The sequence below is a fragment of the Ptiloglossa arizonensis genome, chromosome 4, assembly GCF_051014685.1.
Source record: "Ptiloglossa arizonensis isolate GNS036 chromosome 4, iyPtiAriz1_principal, whole genome shotgun sequence".
In the NCBI taxonomy this organism is placed as follows: domain Eukaryota; kingdom Metazoa; phylum Arthropoda; class Insecta; order Hymenoptera; family Colletidae; genus Ptiloglossa; species Ptiloglossa arizonensis.
In genome coordinates, this window is record NC_135051.1 from 17,544,500 (window position 1) to 17,562,879 (window position 18,380).

Below are 18,380 nucleotides of genomic sequence, written 5' to 3' on the forward strand. Positions count from 1 at the left end.
TAACAGTTGTGCCATGTATCGTGCGATTTGGACCACTTCTTACGCGATAAGGAAATTTTGTTCGTGTACATTCTTCTGTACCCTATATTTCACGTCTCAAAGTTCTATGGTTCTTTCTCATACACCGCACCTCGGTATCTTCGATCTTTTACCCGATTATATTCTTTCGTTCCCCGCTCTGTCTTCGTCTAAAGAAGCGACCAATTATCCAGAACCCTCTTTATTCTAACTTAATCTTCGCGTATTTATCTCTTCGTGAATCCTTCCAATGAAATTTCCTACAACGTGTCTATTTTTTTATCTTTCCTTTCTTTCGTTATACACCTATTATTAATGTTAATTCTGTTTTATTTATCCGCGTTCTAGCATGTAAGTTAGATTTTATAGTAGACAGGCCGAGTCTCGCCTTTACATCACTCTATATGTGTATTTCCAGAGATGGGTAAAACTTTTATCTACGAGGGTGTGTTGTATCTCGATACGATGGAATGTCTCACAAGGTACCGAAGATATCAAAACTATGTTCTTGAAGAAACTGTTCGAGACGAAGTATTTATACATTATATATAGTATAAATCATGTTTTCACCTCCTTCGTATCGAGTAACATTCGTAACGACATTTTTCTTACACGATCGGTTACTCGTTAAATATTCCTTCGTATCGAGATAAAACAGATACCTCAGAGATAAAAATTTCTCACCAATGGATAATAACGAAAAATTTATCCAAACAACGGATAAAAGATGAACAAATTTTTACAGAGCGAGATATTTCTTTCGTTAGTTTTTATTTGCAATTTAAATCATTTGTATCTTTAAAATAGAGTAACTATACCTAATACTACGCTACTTATCATTAGGAACTCATACACTATCATTCTGTAAAAGCATGTTACAATCGAAATTGTCTACTTGGGATTGTTCCCTCGTCAAGTGCATTCTTTGTAGCTTTCTCCAGTACATGTGTTTCGATGCACGTATGCAACTTATCACCTATCATTAGAGACCTATACCCTACCACCTGACAAAAACACATTAAAATCGAAGTTGTCCACTAGAAGTATTCTTTTCAGCTTTCTCCAGTATCTCCATCTTATCGCAGCTCTCTCAATTTTATCACCTATAATTAGAGACCTATACCCTACCACATGACAAAAACACATTAAAATCGAAGTTATCCACTAGAAGCATTCTTTTCAATTCTCTCCAGTATCTCCATCTTATTGCCTATAATTAGAGATCTACACTCTACCATTCTTCAAGAACACGTTAAAATAGAAGTTGTCCACCAGAAGCATTCTTTTGAATTCTCTCCAGTATCTCCATCTAATCGCAGCTCTCTCCATTTCATCATCTAACATTAGAGATCCACACCCTACCACTCTTCAAAAACACATTAAAATAGAAGTTCTCCACCAGAAGCATTCTTTTCAATTCTCTCCAGTATCTCCATCTGATCGCAACTCTCTCCATTTCATCATCTATCATTAGAGATCCACACCCTACCACTCTTCAAAAACACATTAAAATAGAAGTTGTCCACTAGAAGCATTCTTTCCATCTCCCTCCAGTATCTTCATCTCATCACCTATCATTCGAGATCTACACCTAACCACTCTTCAAGAACACCTTAAAATCGAAGTTGTCCACTAGAAGCATTCTTTCCATCTCCCTCCAGTATCTCCATCTCATCACCTATCATTCAAGATCCACTCTTCAAGAACACATTAAAATCAAATTTCTCCACTAGAAGCATTCTTTCCATCTCCCTCCAGTACACGCGTCGCCTCGTTACAAATTCCAAAAAAAAAAAAAAATAATAAAAACACTGCCACCACTCAACGCTGCTCTCGCAACGGCCTACTTTTCGAATCGTCTCCTCCTCGTATTCCCGAAAGAAGGGATCAGGGTGCATCGTAGCGGAACAAGGCTCGAACGAGAGGTCGATTCGATGTCGCGGTGGTCGGTGAGGGACCGGCGTTAAATTAGGATCCGACGGTGTAAAGTAAGCCCGGCTCGGCCCTCCTGCCGCGAAGAGTAGTAATACCATTCAGTGACTTCGGTTCGGTAGTAGAGTTCGTGTCTTCATCGTCTATGGCGGACGCTTATTGAGAGAGGGGGGACGAGGGGGACGAGCCGCGGCGATCGGCCGATTCTCCCGCGCGGAAATTTTGCGAAAGGACGGCCCGGTTGGAACGCTACCGAGGGTACTGTGGGGGGCAGGAGGGGGACTGGAGGGGACCTGGAATGAAAAGTATCACGGTCGTAAAGCTTTCCTTGGTGTCCAGCGGCGTTGGTGTCCCCCCTGTTCCCTTTGCCGCGGACTCATTAGCGAGAATCATCGAGGGATCGTTTGTCGCCGCTGTACGCGCTCGTTACGTGCTCGTTCGCGAGCGCGTGGTTCTCTCAATTTTGGAAATTTTAGCGACTTGAACGACCGAGGTGATCTTTATCGCGCGACTCGATCATTCGTGAACAGTTTTTAATTCCCGAAAGGGCACGAATAGGGGGAAAGGGGGACACAAACGACGGAGAAAATTACGCAAGCTTCGAGGTGAGTTCTGAACGTCTTATTTGCGTTTGAGAAATACTTGGGGTGCTTGAAGTTCTTCTACGAAGGAAACTTGTTTCATCTATAGGAGAAAGTAATGGCTTCGGGGAAACAGCAAGTGTATTTTTCTTTCTTTTTCTTTCTTTTCTTCTTTTATTTTTCTACGGTAGGTTTCTTGTTTTAGTGAAGACCTTGTCTACGCTTCACACGTTTCCTCGGTCCGTTTGGAAATCGTTGACAACCGTTAATTCTACGGGGTGTTTCAGAACGAAGACGATGAAATTTTTCGAAGGTACGAGGAAAATGTGTTACGTGCACCGTGGGTCGATTTGTTTTTTCTTTTTCTTTTTTTTTTTTCTCGTGACACGAATGGAAATAGAGATACGTGTTGTTGTTGGGTGAGGAGATTATTCTTGTGCTCGTCGAGACGAGTCAGTTCCCGTGCTGTTTATATTTTATAGCGATAAGAGAGAAACGTCGTGTGTATATTTAGCCGGTAAACCTGATACACGCGAGCAATTGATAACAATCAGGGAAGTTGCTGTTAGCATTAGCAACAACCTTGTCAGTATTCGGTGGATGCGACCAATAGAGGCACGCCTGTTTCACGTGTGCAGAGACACGAGCTGGTAATTTTCAACAATTTGTATCGTATCGACGTGGAAATAATTTCACGTTCTTTCGAAACAATAATTACCGTTTAATGTTACGAGAAACGAAGGTGTCTCGAAATCGAATTATTAACAACGCAAGATTATCATTTCGTCTGTTGGTCATGAACAAAATTGAGTCGATCGAGGCGAGTGATCTAACTTGTGTACAGGGTGTTCCAGAACGAATGTAACAAATTTTTATACCATATTTGAGAAGTAATTTTGAACAAAAACTATTACGTTACGCTACAAATCCATTCGATATAAATTCTACATCTGATGCGATATAAATTACAACTAATCGGATAAATTCGAGTTACTTAATTCTAACCTAACGATAATTATTTATTCAAAATTCCGTGCAGATATTTTCACACCGATTTACAAAAATTCTTCAAAATTACCATCTCGTGTCCCTATACGTAAACAATCCACTCTCGATGTTCTCGTCTACACAAAACATAAACAATCCAGAAACAAAACTCGTATCAACGAACACAAGAACAATCTCCTAACTGAACAATAACACGTACCTGATAATTAACGTTTTCGAATAACCCACCAAAAGTGTCAACGAAGATTATCAATTCAACGAATTCGTACACGCGTGACTCGGTAATATTTTCCAAAAAGGGCCCGTGTAAATTCGACGGGAATTGTTTATCACGGGACGTTACCCGTATAATTATCAGAAGTAATTCACCGATGATGATATTCGTCTCCCGTTCGTTTATAAATTATAATCGCTGGCGAGTCGGGTTACAGTTATAATTAGAACGAGCATTACTCGTTATAAATAAGGAAAAAGTTTCGCGTGTTCGTTTTCCGATAATTTGTCACGGGGCAACAGTTATAACCGTCGCGCGAGTTTTAAGCGTCACCGGGTTTAATAAATACGCGGCTTGATTAAGCCTCGTCCCTTTTTCGGTGCGCGGCAACCACGGGGAATTTTCATTTGAATCTTAATTAATCCCATTCACATCGATCGCATAAATATTGATTACAAGACGGAGAAAGTACGATGCGTGTGAGTAATACCGCCTCGTATGTTCCCGTGGATTAATTTCTCGTTTTCTTTCGAAGAGCCGATACGGTGGAAACACCATGGGGGCACATCCTTCCTCTGTGGTCGTGCGGTCGTTCATGAAACAGTAAACCTGCCCCGCAGAAAACTTTCGCGTCGTACTTCACGTATACCGCCCGAAATTCGAAGCTCCACGCGCGATAAAAATCTTCGAGAGCACGCCGCTAATTAAGCGATTATTCCACACGGATGGTCTAAGATGCCCCTCGCGACGTTTGCGAGGCAAATGAGATACGGAAGAGGTCCTCGAAACACTTTAACCGGGCTCGTTCAATAAAGAACCGAAATATTTTTATTGCTTCCCCTTTCTCGCCACCCTTCATTCATGCGGGACGAAATTTCTTAATATCTCGAAACGATTTAATAATATTTCCAACGAACGTGGGATTATAAATAGCACGGTGATATTTGGAAGCGTGGACGAGAACGGAGTACTTTTTAAGAGATGGTAAAGAACATTTAGGGAGGGTAGTGGGATTGTGAATAGGTTTGTGAGATTTGGAAGTGTGAATATAGGAAGAAAGTAATTTTTGAGAGATGGTAAAGAATATTTAGGGGAGGGGATTGTGAATAGGTTTGTGTGATTCAGAAGCGTGGATATGGGAAGAAAGTAATTTTTGAGAGATAGTAAAGAATATTTAGGGGGGATTGTGAATGTGAGTACTTTTTAAGGGATATTAACGAACGTTACGTGGATCGTGAATTGATTTGTGATGAATATTTGGGAGTGTGGAAGTACTGTAATAGAAGTATTTTTTAAGAGATAGTAAAGAATATTTAGGGAGGGTAGTGGGATTGTGAATAGGTTTGTGTGATTCGGAAGCGTGAATATGGGAAGAAAGTGATTTTTGAGAGATGGTAAAGAATATTTAGGGGAGGGGATTGTGGATAGGTTTGTGTGATTCGGAAGCGTGAATATGGGAAGAAAGTAATTTTTGAGAGATAGTAAAGAATATTTAGGGGGGATTGTGAATGTGAGTACTTTTTAAGGGATATTAACGAACGTTACGTGGATCGTGAATTGATTTGTGATGAATATTTGGGAGTATGGAAGTACTGTAATAGAAGTATTTTTTAAGAGATAGTAAAGAATATTTAGGGAGGGTAGTGGGATTGTGAATAGGTTTGTGTGATTCGGAAGCGTGAATATGGGAAGAAAGTGATTTTTGAGAGATGGTAAAGAATATTTAGGGGAGGGGATTGTGAATAGGTTTGTGTGATTCGGAAGCGTGAATATGGGAAGAAAGTAATTTTTGAGAGATAGTAAAGAATATTTAGGGGGGATTGTGAATGTGAGTACTTTTTTAAGGGATATTAACGAACGTTACGTGGATCGTGAATTGATTTGTGATGAATATTTGGGAGTATGGAAGTACTGTAATGGAAGTATTTTTTGAGAGATAGTGAAGAACGATTATAAATAGATTTGTGATTATGTACTTTCGAGGAGTGCAAATCCTGGACACCGATTCTTGTTGAAAACATTAATTTTTCTAGTCGTGGTAGATCAAAATTTGGAAAATTTTTTTGCTAAAAACTCGATTCATAATTTCTTTTGTAAAAAATCATCCATGGAACGCTCGCCTTTTTCGAAAATTCTGTTAAAGAATCGATGCACAATTTTTTTTTGTAAAAAATCATATCCACAGAACGCTCGTCTCTTTTAGAAAATTTTTCTACTAAAAAATCGATCCACAATTTATTTTTTTTTACAGAAAATTACATCCATAGGACGCTCATCTTTTTCGAAAATTGTTCTGCTAAAAAATCGATCCACAATATCTTTCAAAAAAACTCACATCCATGGAACGCTCTTTTTCAAAAATTGTTTTGCAAAAAAATCGATCCACAATTTACTATCCCACAGAAAATCTCATCCATGAAACGCTCTTTTCGAAAATTCTCCTACTAAAAATTCCATACAAAAATCGATCTCCTTTTCTAAAAGAATGATTCAAGGTCTCTGTCTCCAACCCCATCAATTTTTCAAACCAAATATTCCTCTCGAACACATTAACAGACACGTTTCAACAATCCCCCAGCGATCTGGTCGCATACTCCACATCCATGGAACACTGTACATCCGTACACCTTGTCGAACCGTTTCGCGGTACCTGAAGATCCCCACGGTTCACAAAACCAAGATTCTTTAAAGAGTTGCACGCGTTCATCGATTACAGAAAAATGTACACACGATCGTTCCAGACGAGACACGTTCACGGAACGGATGAATGATTTTTCCACTGGCGCATCACCTCGCGCGCACACCATCCGGTCGATAATCATAATTTAGATCGATGTCCACGGTTTCGTTAACTACCCCGCGTTTCGGTCAATTTGGATCCTTATTAATGGGCCCTCGAACCGCGGTGGATTATGATCGATCGCCACGAGCACGGTATAGCTATTATTTCTCGAATTCTTCGTCTCTGGCCCCATCGTTAATTCGAAGGGTTTACGGTGGGTCCGTAACGCTGGTAATCGTTGGACATTGTGACCCAAGAATGCCAAAGGAATTCACCGTGAGCCTGAAACGCTTCCTTTGTGTCATTCGGTTTGTAAAACGAAATTGATTCGAGGTTGTACAATGCCCAAGAAGAAACGAAACGCGACGATGGATGGAAGTTCACGCTCGAAATGTTACCGGACAAAGATGTTTCGAGCGTGCACCGAACGCGCTGAAAGACGATGCAATAAGTATTGGGTAATGTGCAACGTTAATCTTTCGTGAAGCTGATTAATCGGCTAGAACCCGTACGGACCGCCGATACTATGGTAAATTACATCGTTAAATGCGAAATATTGGAAAGGAATATTAGTAGTTCGAAGTTGAACGGTGAGAAATAGTTTTTCTTTCTTTTTTTTTGCATTGATAAATCTCGTCTGGGTTACGAGTTGTCGACGAAAATGACAAAATATGCGGAGAATGTTGAATTCGAATTGTTGGATTCGATTATAAATCATAAAGGAAAAAATAAATGGTAGTAAATATTTGAGTGGAATAAATTTTGTCTAGGTTGCAAATTGTCGATGAAAATAGAAAGATACGAGATAGACAGTATACTATGATGAAGAATGTCGGAAAATATAAATAATAGTGACTTTTTGTATGAAATAAGTTTTAATTAGGTTGTGAAAAAAAATAGGAAAATACGAGAAGTACGATCGTGGTATTTCGTTGTAGAGAATAAGAGAAAAAATAATTAGCCATTTTTCATATAGAATAAATTTTGTCTAGGTTGCAAATTGTCGACGAAAATTAAAAAATACGAGATAGACAGTATACCATTATGAAGAATGTCGGAGTATGTAAATAATAGTGACTTTTTGTATGAAATAAGTTTTAACTAGGTTGTGAAGAAAAATAGGAAAATACGAGAAGTACGATCGTGGTATTTCGTTGTAGAGAATAAGAGAAAAAATAATTAGCCATTTTTCATATAGAATAAACCTTGTCGCGACCAGGTTGCGAGTTGTCGACGAAAACAAGAAAACACGCGAGAAATGATCATGGTATTTCGTTACAGAGTGTAACGAAGTAAATAAATAGTAGCTATTTTTCGGAGAAAATAAACCTTGTCGCGTTTGCGGGCTGCACGTTATCGTCAAAAATGGTACGATACGAGAGAAATGGGCGTATTCGATCACGGTTAACGTGACCGTAAAAATAAATAGTAGCAATTATTTGCATAAAATAAATCTTTTCGCGACCAGGTTGCAAGCGTGGCTGGCAAAAAGAAAAAAAAAAGAAAGAAAAAAACGATCGGTGGTGTTCGATTCTTCGCTAAATAACACTTGGTGGAAAAAATAAATAGTAGCAATTATTTGCATAAAATAAGTCTTGTCGCGACCGGGTTGCAAGTGTGGCTGTCAAAAAGAAAGAAAAAAGAAAAAGAAAACAACAAGACATTAGAAAAACGATTAATGGTGTTCGATTATTCGCTAAATAACACTTGGTGGAAAAAATAAATAGTAGCAATTATTTGCATAAAATAAGCCTTGTCGCGACCAGGTTGCAAGCGTGGCTGGCAAAAACAAAAACAAAAAGAAAGAAAAAACGATCGGTGGTGTTCGATTCTTCGCTAAACAACACTTGGTGGAAGAAATAAATAGTAGCAATTATTTGCATAAAATAAATCTTGTTACCAGGTTGCAAGCGTGGCTGTCAAAAAGAAAAAAAAAAAAACACATGAGAAAAATAATGATCGGTGGTGTTCGATTCTTCGCTAAATAGCACCGTTGAGAAGATCGGAACCGAAAGACGTAACACGTCCACGGGGAACGAAAATGGCGGTTTATTTTCGTATCGCGTTCCCGATCGTGGACACGTCGTGGCCCGGACACGGTCGACAGTGTCGATCGATGATGAATCGATGGACACGCCGACACTTCCCGAGCATATGTAACATCTTGTTAGAGCGTATCTGCGGATGAACGGACGCCGTCGTACCGCGACGATGAACAAACAAAATCAAGATTCCTGAAACGATGTCGCCTAAATCTTGACAACGACCGATACGTGCACCGAACGTTCCCTCTCGCGCCGAATCGATTACGATCCGCGAGATTACGAAAAAGAGGAACAAAATTGAAGACAGAGAGAGAGAAAAAAAAAAGGTATCGAATGGAGGAAAAAATTGAATCTGACAAGAAACACGCCACGTTGGCTGACAGTAACACACGTTGACGCGCGGTTAACGAAGCCGGTAACGAGTACCTCTTAAAAATCTCGTTCGCGCGGTCACGTAACGCAACGTACGCGAAATAATTAAACTCGAATCGCGCATCGCGGCCGAATGGGTTACGTAAAAATTTCATTTTAACAGCGATCGGTAATTAGAGCCTCGTCCACGTCGTTCTCCAACGGTGGATACTGACCGATTCCCCGCCATTACGTAAGCGGGCGCGAAATTACAATGACAGTATTTCATCCCCGTTCGTAGCCAGCTGTCAGAGTTAATGATAATTATCTCCCTTAATAATTTAATAGCACCGCGCGGCAATAATCGAGCCGCGAGTCAACGCGGGAGTTTCGGAGCCGGTTCTCGAGCTTGGTCGTTTGTCGCGCGAAAACACGCGTAAAAAAAAAAAAAAAAAAGAAAAGAAAAAATAAACAAGAAAACTCGTGTGTTTCTCTATCGTGACCCAATTGCGGCGATGATAAATCGGTGAAACACACGGCTACCGCGTCTCAAAGTGCCGATTTCAAACCGATACGTCACCGTCGATCGGCACCTGTGGTCTAATGGAAACGCGATATTGCAAAATATTTCGACAACGTTCGCGAGCCACCAACTAGACGGTTATTGAACGTAAACTTGGACAACGCGATAAGATACGAGATGACGGGAAATTTATGTCGGAGAAATTGTTCAGATTTGTTTTTTCTCGATTGTTTTCATGCACCGTTCCGCAACGAGATCGAAGCGCGTTTAGAATAGTTTGGGAGTGTATTAACGAATCGAGGTGGGAAATTTCGATGGTGAATTTTTCACGTACTTTTTGAGATTCGAGTTTCGGAGTTGTTCGCGATGGTTAGTTTCTATGCTTCTATTCTTCTTAGTTTCTATGAGAAGATATGTGAAAAGAGAAACGGTTGATATGTGTGGAAATATTTGAAATCTCGGTTTGGATTGAGAATGAAAATCTAGAGCTATGTGTTATAGAAATAATAGTGGATCTTTGAACACATTTGAGAAACTTTTATAAGAAAATTTACAAATATGCAGGTGTTTACGCAAAGTTCGAAATCTCGATTTGGAATGAGAATGAAAATCTAGAGCCAGGTGTTATAAAAATAATAGTGGAGTTTCGAACATATTTGAGAAGCTTTTAAAAGAAAATTCACAAATATGCAGATGTTTATGCAAAGTTCAAAATCTCGATTAGAATTGAAAATAAAAATCTAAAATAGAGACACTTGTTATAGAAATGATGGTATTCTTGTTATAGAAATGATGGTTTTCTTGTTATAGAAAAGAACTTACAAAATAATAAAAATGGTGAAAATTAAATTTCCGAAAATTTCTGAGAACTTTTCTAAAAAAGTGTATCGGTAAGAAAATGTGTACACAAAGTTTGATATCTCGATTAAGTTTAAAAATGTAAATCAAGAGCCACGTGTCACAAAAATAACGATAAAATTACTACAAACAAGTCTGTCAAGTGTTTAACAAAACGAACAAAATTTGCATCGATTGTACATTTTGATTTTCAACGACTTCTGTTTCAACTCCGTTAAAAACTCCGTTCGATTCTAACGAAATTGTTGTTTGGAAAATAGAGTGTTTGAACAAATGCTAAAATCTTGATTTATGATCCTTTGAAAATGCTACCGCGTTAACATACACGCGCTCGGTATCGAACACGTGTAAACATCAAAGGGATGCACTGAAGGAGGACGTAATTTACTGCACGATTTTCAAGGAGCTGTCTAAATTTATCATACGCAAGAACATTGGCCCGTGCATCGAATTTCATTGCACGGCTATGGAAGTTTGACAAGGTGTGACGGGCTTCCAGCACGTGTCGACGCGATGCAGGACCCTTATATGCACGTTTCGCGGTGCATTCTTCCTTCGATGAAACCCCTCGGTCTACCATCGTGCAGTTATCGCGTTAAACCGTCTCTGTATGGTAACCACAACTCTGAACGATGAATAACAATATCGTTCGTAATTATTTTGTAATCCATTCTTCGAAGGAAATTAATTAAATTCCAATCGAGGACTGTGGAAACATTTTTTCTGGAGTATAGTAGAATAATGTTCTTTTATGTTTAACACAAACAGTTGTAACTTCTTTAGAGATCTTTCAAATTTTTACAGAGATAAACTCTCTTGATCATATCAAAGGTTGCATTTAATTAATAAAAATTTAGTAATTAAGTAAAATTATTTTCAAAAGAAAATTTTGAAACAACAAAAATGGTGGAAGTTTATTTTAAAAATTACCTAGACTATCTAGGATCTCATTTTCATCGTATATTAAGTAATTAAAAAAATAGTTATAAAATAATAAAAATGGTGTGAAATTGATAACCAAGATTAACTTGGAATAGACTCTTCTAGATCTAGCAATCCTCCATCTTTATTATCCGTTAAATAATCTTTAAAAGAATTTACAAAATAACAAAAATGGTGAAAATTAAACACTCAAACTAACTTGGGCTAGACTCTTCCAGGTCTAGCAATCCTCCATCTTTATCCTCCACTAAATAATGTTTAAAAGAACTTATAAAATAACAACAATTTTAGAAAATAATAACCCAAACTAACTTGGGCTAGACTCTTCCAATTCTAGCAATCCCCCATCTTTATCCTCCGCTAAATAATGTTTAAAAGAACTTACAAAATAATAAAAATCAATAACCCAAACTAACTTGGACTAAACTTTTCTAGGTCGTTTACTAAAAATTTACAAGATAACAAAAAAACCGTAAAAATTGATCTTAAAAGAACGAAGTAATTTCGTCACGAAATAACGTCCAGGGAGAGGCGTCTCACGAAACCGATGGAGAGGAACGTACAACCCTGTATAGCGTAATCCTGTAGCGAATCGCTCGATTTTTTACAACAGCCTTCGAGGATAGGTCGTTTATCCTTATCTCGGGTCGAATCTACCGGTGAAGTGCGAACGATTGAGTCTCTGCGACGAAACCAAATCTCGATCGAGGTGGTCCCTTCTTTTTGGATCCCTCGAGGCCAACGCGATCGCCTCGCTTCGCTGAACCCTGTTGCGTGCCGGCGGTCGCTCTCTTTTCCTACTGGCGTATTCGGGTCGTCTTCTTTTACAAAAGGGGCGCGTCTTTGTGAATATTGTTACCCGACAACATGGAAAGCTACTTTATAAGAGATCTACGCGACCCCTTCGACATTAAAGGGATAAAAGTACGTGTTACGAGGGTAACACGAACCCTGGGGGTACGACGATAAAGTCGCAACCTTTCTAAACCGTGCCCTTGCGATCGTGACCTCAGGGGGACCGAACACAGTGTGTGACAGGGGGTAGGTTTCGATTACCCGAATGCAAATGAACGAGCTGTCAACAAATGCTAATGTGACTGACGGTGGTTCTCGAATCGTGGGACGTTTCGTCTTTTTTTTTTTCGTTTCTTTTTTTCAAGTGGAGGGACACGATTGCTGGATCATCGAAACAAACCTTCTCGAGCATGTTTATGAAATATGCAACCTTCGCTTATCGTGCAACTTTGAGGCGCAACGTCGTTCGAACAATGCAATCCGTGCATCGATCGAATGTACAATTACTCACAATGGTATACAATGTAATGGTATCGTGTGTACAATGTTGCTCAAAAGTTTCGAGCATCGATCTTCACGATATGCGCGAAGTTTTTAGTGGAAATTTTATCTATGGTTAATTGGGCATTACTTAAATATAATTTCGGATGAAAATTGTGATTGTTTTTAAAATTGTATGGAAGTGAAAAGATCTAGGTAGTCGATTGTCAGAATCGATCAAACTCGAAAATGATCAAACTCGATGTTTTCGAGAGAGAACAGTTTGTAAACGTATGTGGTTTTTTTATAGAATATTTTGAATGTGTAATTTTTCTTATATCATTTTCGAGTAAAAAAAATTTCATTTCTAAAAAGATCAAAGCGTGCTCCAAATTTTTTAGTGAAAATGTATTTTTCTTTCTTGGATATTACGATTAATAACGGTTATTGGATACTTTGTTGGCTTATTTCGTACAATTTGTACAAAAATAAACTAATCCTTCGAAATTAATTTATACAATATTTTTGCAGTATGCTGTATATAAAATAATTACGCGTAAAGTATGGCAATTAAAGATTAAGTGCAGGTATACTTATAGTAATTTATCTATTCAAGCTCGCAACTTTTTAAATTTCCAAAGGTTCCACTATAAATCAACAATCTCAATTTATGTGGAAAATATATCTCTTCCAAAAATAAACTAGTATTCGTGAAAGCATTCGTATACTTTCAACAAATTCTAACACTTTTTGACACAATTTAACAAATTTTTCAACACTCGTGTATCTAAATTAAAAAGTATCTAGAATAGAATTTTTATTTGTAAATAATTTTACAGAATAACGTATATTCTTACTTGTGAATAATTTTATAAAACCATGTTTGTTTTCATTTGTAAATAATTTCACAAAACACCATAAATTATTTACAAATAATTTTACGAAAGAACGTAAATTATTTGTAAATAATTTTACGAAACAACGTAAATTGTTATTTCTAAATGATTTGACAAACAACGTATATCGTTATTTTTAAATGCTTTGCCAAAATAACGTAAATTGTTATTTCAAAATGATTTGACAAAACAACGTACATTATTTGTAAATAATTTTACGAAACAACGTAAATTATTCGCAAAAAATGTTACGAAACAACGTAAATTGTCACTTGCAAATAATTATACAAAACAACGTAAATTGTTATTTTTAAATGCTTTGCCAAAATAACGTAAATCGTTATTTCTAAATGATTTGTCAAAACAACGTAAACTGTTACCAGTAAATAATTTGACGAAACAACGTAAATTGTTATTCGCAAAAAATATCACAAATAACAATCAACGAAACAACTTCTAGATACTTGAATTTAAACGTTAAAAGTCCCCCGTAACGTGTACACGTATCGCGTCGAATAAAGAATCTCTTACCTCGTTTGCCGTGGTCCCTGGATCTGCCCAAGAATCAGAAGGGCTATCGCGGTTGCCGCGATGTCACCACGACGCATCTCTTACATCACAATCCGCTTGTTTATTGAATTCGTAAAACGGATGTAGACGGGACGATCTGCTCCGCGCTTCCGCGGTCGGCCGAACCGGATGCGCGTTCGGTGGTTCCGTCGTTTCAATGGCACGACATACGTTTCACGGTCCTGTGGCGTCGCTCGTACGCCATCGGACAGATCTCTCCCCGTCACTGTGTACCACGGTGTGTCCTACGGTTCTGTCCGTATCGTGAAATCACCCGGTGGTTTCCTGCGCGTCGATCTCCTCCGCTGGATCACCAACCGGGCACGATTGTTTCCCGACTCCTCGATCGTTCGAGCGCCGATCGACCGGTTCCCCGAGGGCGATTACGTATCCCTGGGCCCCCCAGTACACGCGCGTTATAAACGCGAATCGCTGGTGCGACAGCGGGTACCTTTCGCGAGGAGCCTCGTTAAAGCTCCTCCCTCTCTCCCTCGTTAAAAGTAAAACCGCACGTGAAACAGTGAAAACAACGAATCGAACGTTCGTTAAAGTGTTTGCACCCGGTTCTTAACCGGTGCTACCCGAGTGTTTGCGATCGCCAAATACTCGAAATCCCCACCCCTGTGTGTACGCGTATGTATGTGTCTCTTCTCGTTCACTTTAACGGTGACTAAGCGCAAAGAAGCGCGCGGTTTGACGCGTCTATACGTTCCGTCGAAGCACCGCCTCGAGTGGTCGCATCGCGTGCCGAAAAACCGTTCGCTAATTCGAGTCCTCTTCCTCCTCGACGTGCCTCGTTGCTCGTGATTTCCACGCTCGAGGAGAGAAAGAGTGAGAGAGTGAGAGGCAGAGGGATCGGTTTCAACGAACCTGGTGAATTGGCATCGATTACGGTCCCACACCCGTGGGACCTGACTTCGAAAACGATTACCGAACCGAAAAGTCACGAATGTCTGGAAAGCAGAGCCCGGGGTGCGACGCGTGATCGCGTTCAGGACGAGGACGGGTGAACACTGTCCCAAACGTCTCGGGGATGAGTCTCTCCTCGGCGCTCACGGGCCCGACGGGTCGTTAGCAAATAGACGCTAATTAAAAAGATAACCGAGCCGACCGCGATTATCGATGCACACACACGTATACGTATAGATGTACGTATTTATATGTATATATAGACACTGAGGTTTTACGAACGGTGCCTTCTTCTTCCCGTTCGATCGTCAGATACGGGTACTCACGCGACGTATTATTGCCAGGGAATCGCGTTCGTTGCTCACGCGAGGATCCTGTCTTATTGTCCCGGCGAGGCCGTTGCTAACGATTCCGTGGCGAGGATTTATCGATCGGCTCATCATCGCCGATACGGCGCGGCCGCGAGATGTTGAAAAAGTCCGGCGATCGCGGCGTCGAGATCCTCGTGGATCAACGGGCGGGAGCGTGATCGATCGCCGGTTCGCAGTCACGAGAAGTAAACGTTCCTACGCGCCGGCACCGTTCTTTTTTCTCTCTTTCCATCGAGGGAACCCCGGCGACGGGTACCCTCTTCCTTCAACCACCCGTACTCGTCGAAGCCAACTTAACGAAGAGGAATTCCTTTTCACCGGATACCCCCGTGCGTCGACGCGCTACCGGTTCTTATTGTCCCACCGCTCGCTTTATTATTCCCTTTTGTCAGTTTTTTGCGAACGTTTGTAGCTGGTCCGCGCGCCTCGCGCTTATTCAGACCAACGCCGCGCGCCCGTGGTATACCCGTTCGGCTTTATCCCGGGTTGCCAAGAAATTTGTATGCCAGCTTCCGACTGAACGTTGCCAGCTGGCCCCCGGGGGAGAGAGCGGGGCCCCCGTGAATGGCCGCGTGTGCACCTTAAACCGCGCTTCGCCGACGAGACCGGGACCTCCTTCTCTGCCCTCGCAGACCTGGGACGGATACCTTCGATCGCGCTCTCAGGGCCGATCGACGACCAACGGATACTTCATCGGACAGACTTCGCGATAGACCACCTTCGCACCGTGTCATACGATCGTAACCCCTACTACCATCGCACGGATTATCGCTCGGCTGCTTTTAATTAATACTTCGTCATCGATTTCTACCTGCGTGCACACCACGTGTACCGACAGGTGCACGAGTGTACAGATTCACTCGATGTACAACTGGAGCGGTCAGCTACGGTGATCCCATACATCGAGACATCGATCGGTGATCTTGTATAGAATTCTTCCTATCCGAGGGACAAGACTTTTCTCCAAGTAGGATTCTTCCTGTTCATATTATTATCAAGTTTGGTGATTCAATGAGCGAGACTACAACCGTGATCTCGTTGTATACAATTCTTTCCAAAGAGGATTCTTTCTATCGATTGGTGATCTTATTGTAGAGAATTCTTCCTATCCCACGTACAAGATTTTTCTCTAAATAGGATTCTTCCTATCCATCTTATTATCAAGTTTGGTGATCCAACGAGCGAGATACAGTACAACCGTGATCTCCTTGTATAGAATTCTTCCCAAAGAGGATTCTTTCTATCCCACGTACAAGATTGTTCTCCCTGTAGGATTCTTCCTATCCATATTATTATCAACTTTGATGATCCATCGATCGAGACACGGTACAACCGTGATCTCGTTGTATAGAATTCTTCCCCAAGAACTATTCTATATAATTCTTCCTATCCGAGTGACAAGATTTTTCTCCCAGTAGTATTCTTCCTATCGATACGATTGTCAATATCCGCGATCCATGAAGCGAGACATCGACCACGATCTGGTCGTATACAGTACTATCTATCCGAAAAGATTTTTCTTCGTGTGAAATTCTTGGTATCCCGGAAGGATGGTACGTGTGAGCAACCCGACGCGAACGAACGATGGCCCCCGACGAGCGCGCCGGAACTGGAGCAGAGGGTAACTGTGCAAGGTGTGCGCGCGGTGTTCAAGGTAACGCGACCACCACCACGGGGCCACGACCACCAGCGACACCGGAGTGACAACCACCACCACCACCACCACTACCAACCACCACCACCACCACCACCACCACCACCACCACCACCACCACCACCACCACCACCACCACCACTACCAGCAGCACCGTCAGCGGGGGACCGGGGCCGTCACCGTCGCCGTCACCGGGAAAAGGTAGGAGTGCAGCACTGGCACCTCTACGTAGGGGTTAGCCGGCACGGGCAGTCCGACGGGACACACACCGCGTGCACATGGGAATTCGAACGAGCGGGCAGAAAGTAAAGCGCGTTCGGTCGAGAGGAGGGCCCGCGATGGACTGGCCTCGCCAACCCAAGTCCTCCTACCTTTGGGATCAGGTCCCAGCCTCTACGATGTTACCTCTACGATCCTACCTCGCCACGGTCTCGCTCTCTTTCTCGCTCTTCCGTCCGCCTCCCCTCTTTCTCCCTCGTTGGCTCCCTTCCCCCCTTTTGTCCCCATCCTCCTACCTCCTCCACCTCCACCTCCTCCTCCTCCTCCTCCTCCACCACCTCCTCCTCCTCCTCCACCTCCCCCCCTCGGGTTCCCACCTTCTTCGGTTCTTTTCTTCTTCCTCCAGGCCACGTCCGGCTTTCTCTGTTTCTTGGCTCTCCTCTCCGCGGGGCTCTCTCTTACTTTCTTCTCCTCCCTGCAGGGTCCCTCTCTCGCGGTCTCCTTCCCTCGCGTTCACTCTAACCGCGGACGTAACGCGTTCCGCGGCCGTTTCGCCTCGTACCCTCTCTCGCTTTGCTTTAGTTTTCAGAGTTACCTGCTGCCCAATGCCCCGAGAAACCACCGGCCGGCCGTGGTACATCTCTATATTCGCCGGAACCGGCGCGGGCGTCATGGATCCCCGCGGTTGCGCGTCAATTTCGCTCTTGCTACCGTGTCTGAACGGTGTCTGTCGCCTGTACGCGGGATCCACCGACCGTTTCTCCTCCCTCCGTACCCTCCTACCCCAGTGTATTCCAGTTTCCGCCCGTTACGCGGTGTCGTCTTACCTCTTTGCGGTCTCTCGCGCCTACGTTCCACCGAGAGACGTCCGACAGAGAACGAAACAGAGATAAACAGAGAGAGAGGATAGTTGTTGGTAGCCCCCTGTACACGATCGCGAACCACCGAATCTTTCGAACCCGGTGATCGATTGATCTGGCGGTTTCACGCGTGTTTAGATTCAACTTTCCACCTAGACGTTGCGAGTAGATCTCGAGGATGGCATGGGTACTGTTCCAACGAGAGTTGCTCGTTTTCTGGGATGGTTTAGTTTGCGTCTAGGGAAACCAAATCTAGGGGGCGGGGATTAACGTTTCTGTTGAGCGAACTGTGCTTGAGGGACGTCCAAGCGTTTGTGCAAAGTAAAGTATGGTTTGGGGGGATCTTGAGCGTTTGTGTGAAGTAAAATATTG

The 18,380-nt window shown here is 41.9% G+C and overlaps 1 protein-coding gene across 3 annotated transcripts in view; it reads right to left on the reverse strand.

Annotated features, from left to right (window-relative positions):
- LOC143145736 (protein Wnt-7b) overlaps positions 1 to 18,380 on the reverse strand; it is a 174,194-nt gene that overhangs the window by 133,731 nt on the left and 22,083 nt on the right. For 2 of the 3 annotated variants that reach the window (XM_076309413.1, XM_076309412.1), the window contains exon 1: positions 13,957 to 14,049. The exons of the other annotated variant lie outside the window; for it this stretch is intronic. In XM_076309413.1, the coding sequence (XP_076165528.1) occupies positions 13,957 to 14,033 (77 nt within the window). In that variant the 5' untranslated portion in view covers positions 14,034 to 14,049. Of the gene's footprint in view, positions 1 to 13,956; positions 14,050 to 18,380 lie in introns of those variants that run through there. 3 annotated transcript variants of the gene reach the window in all.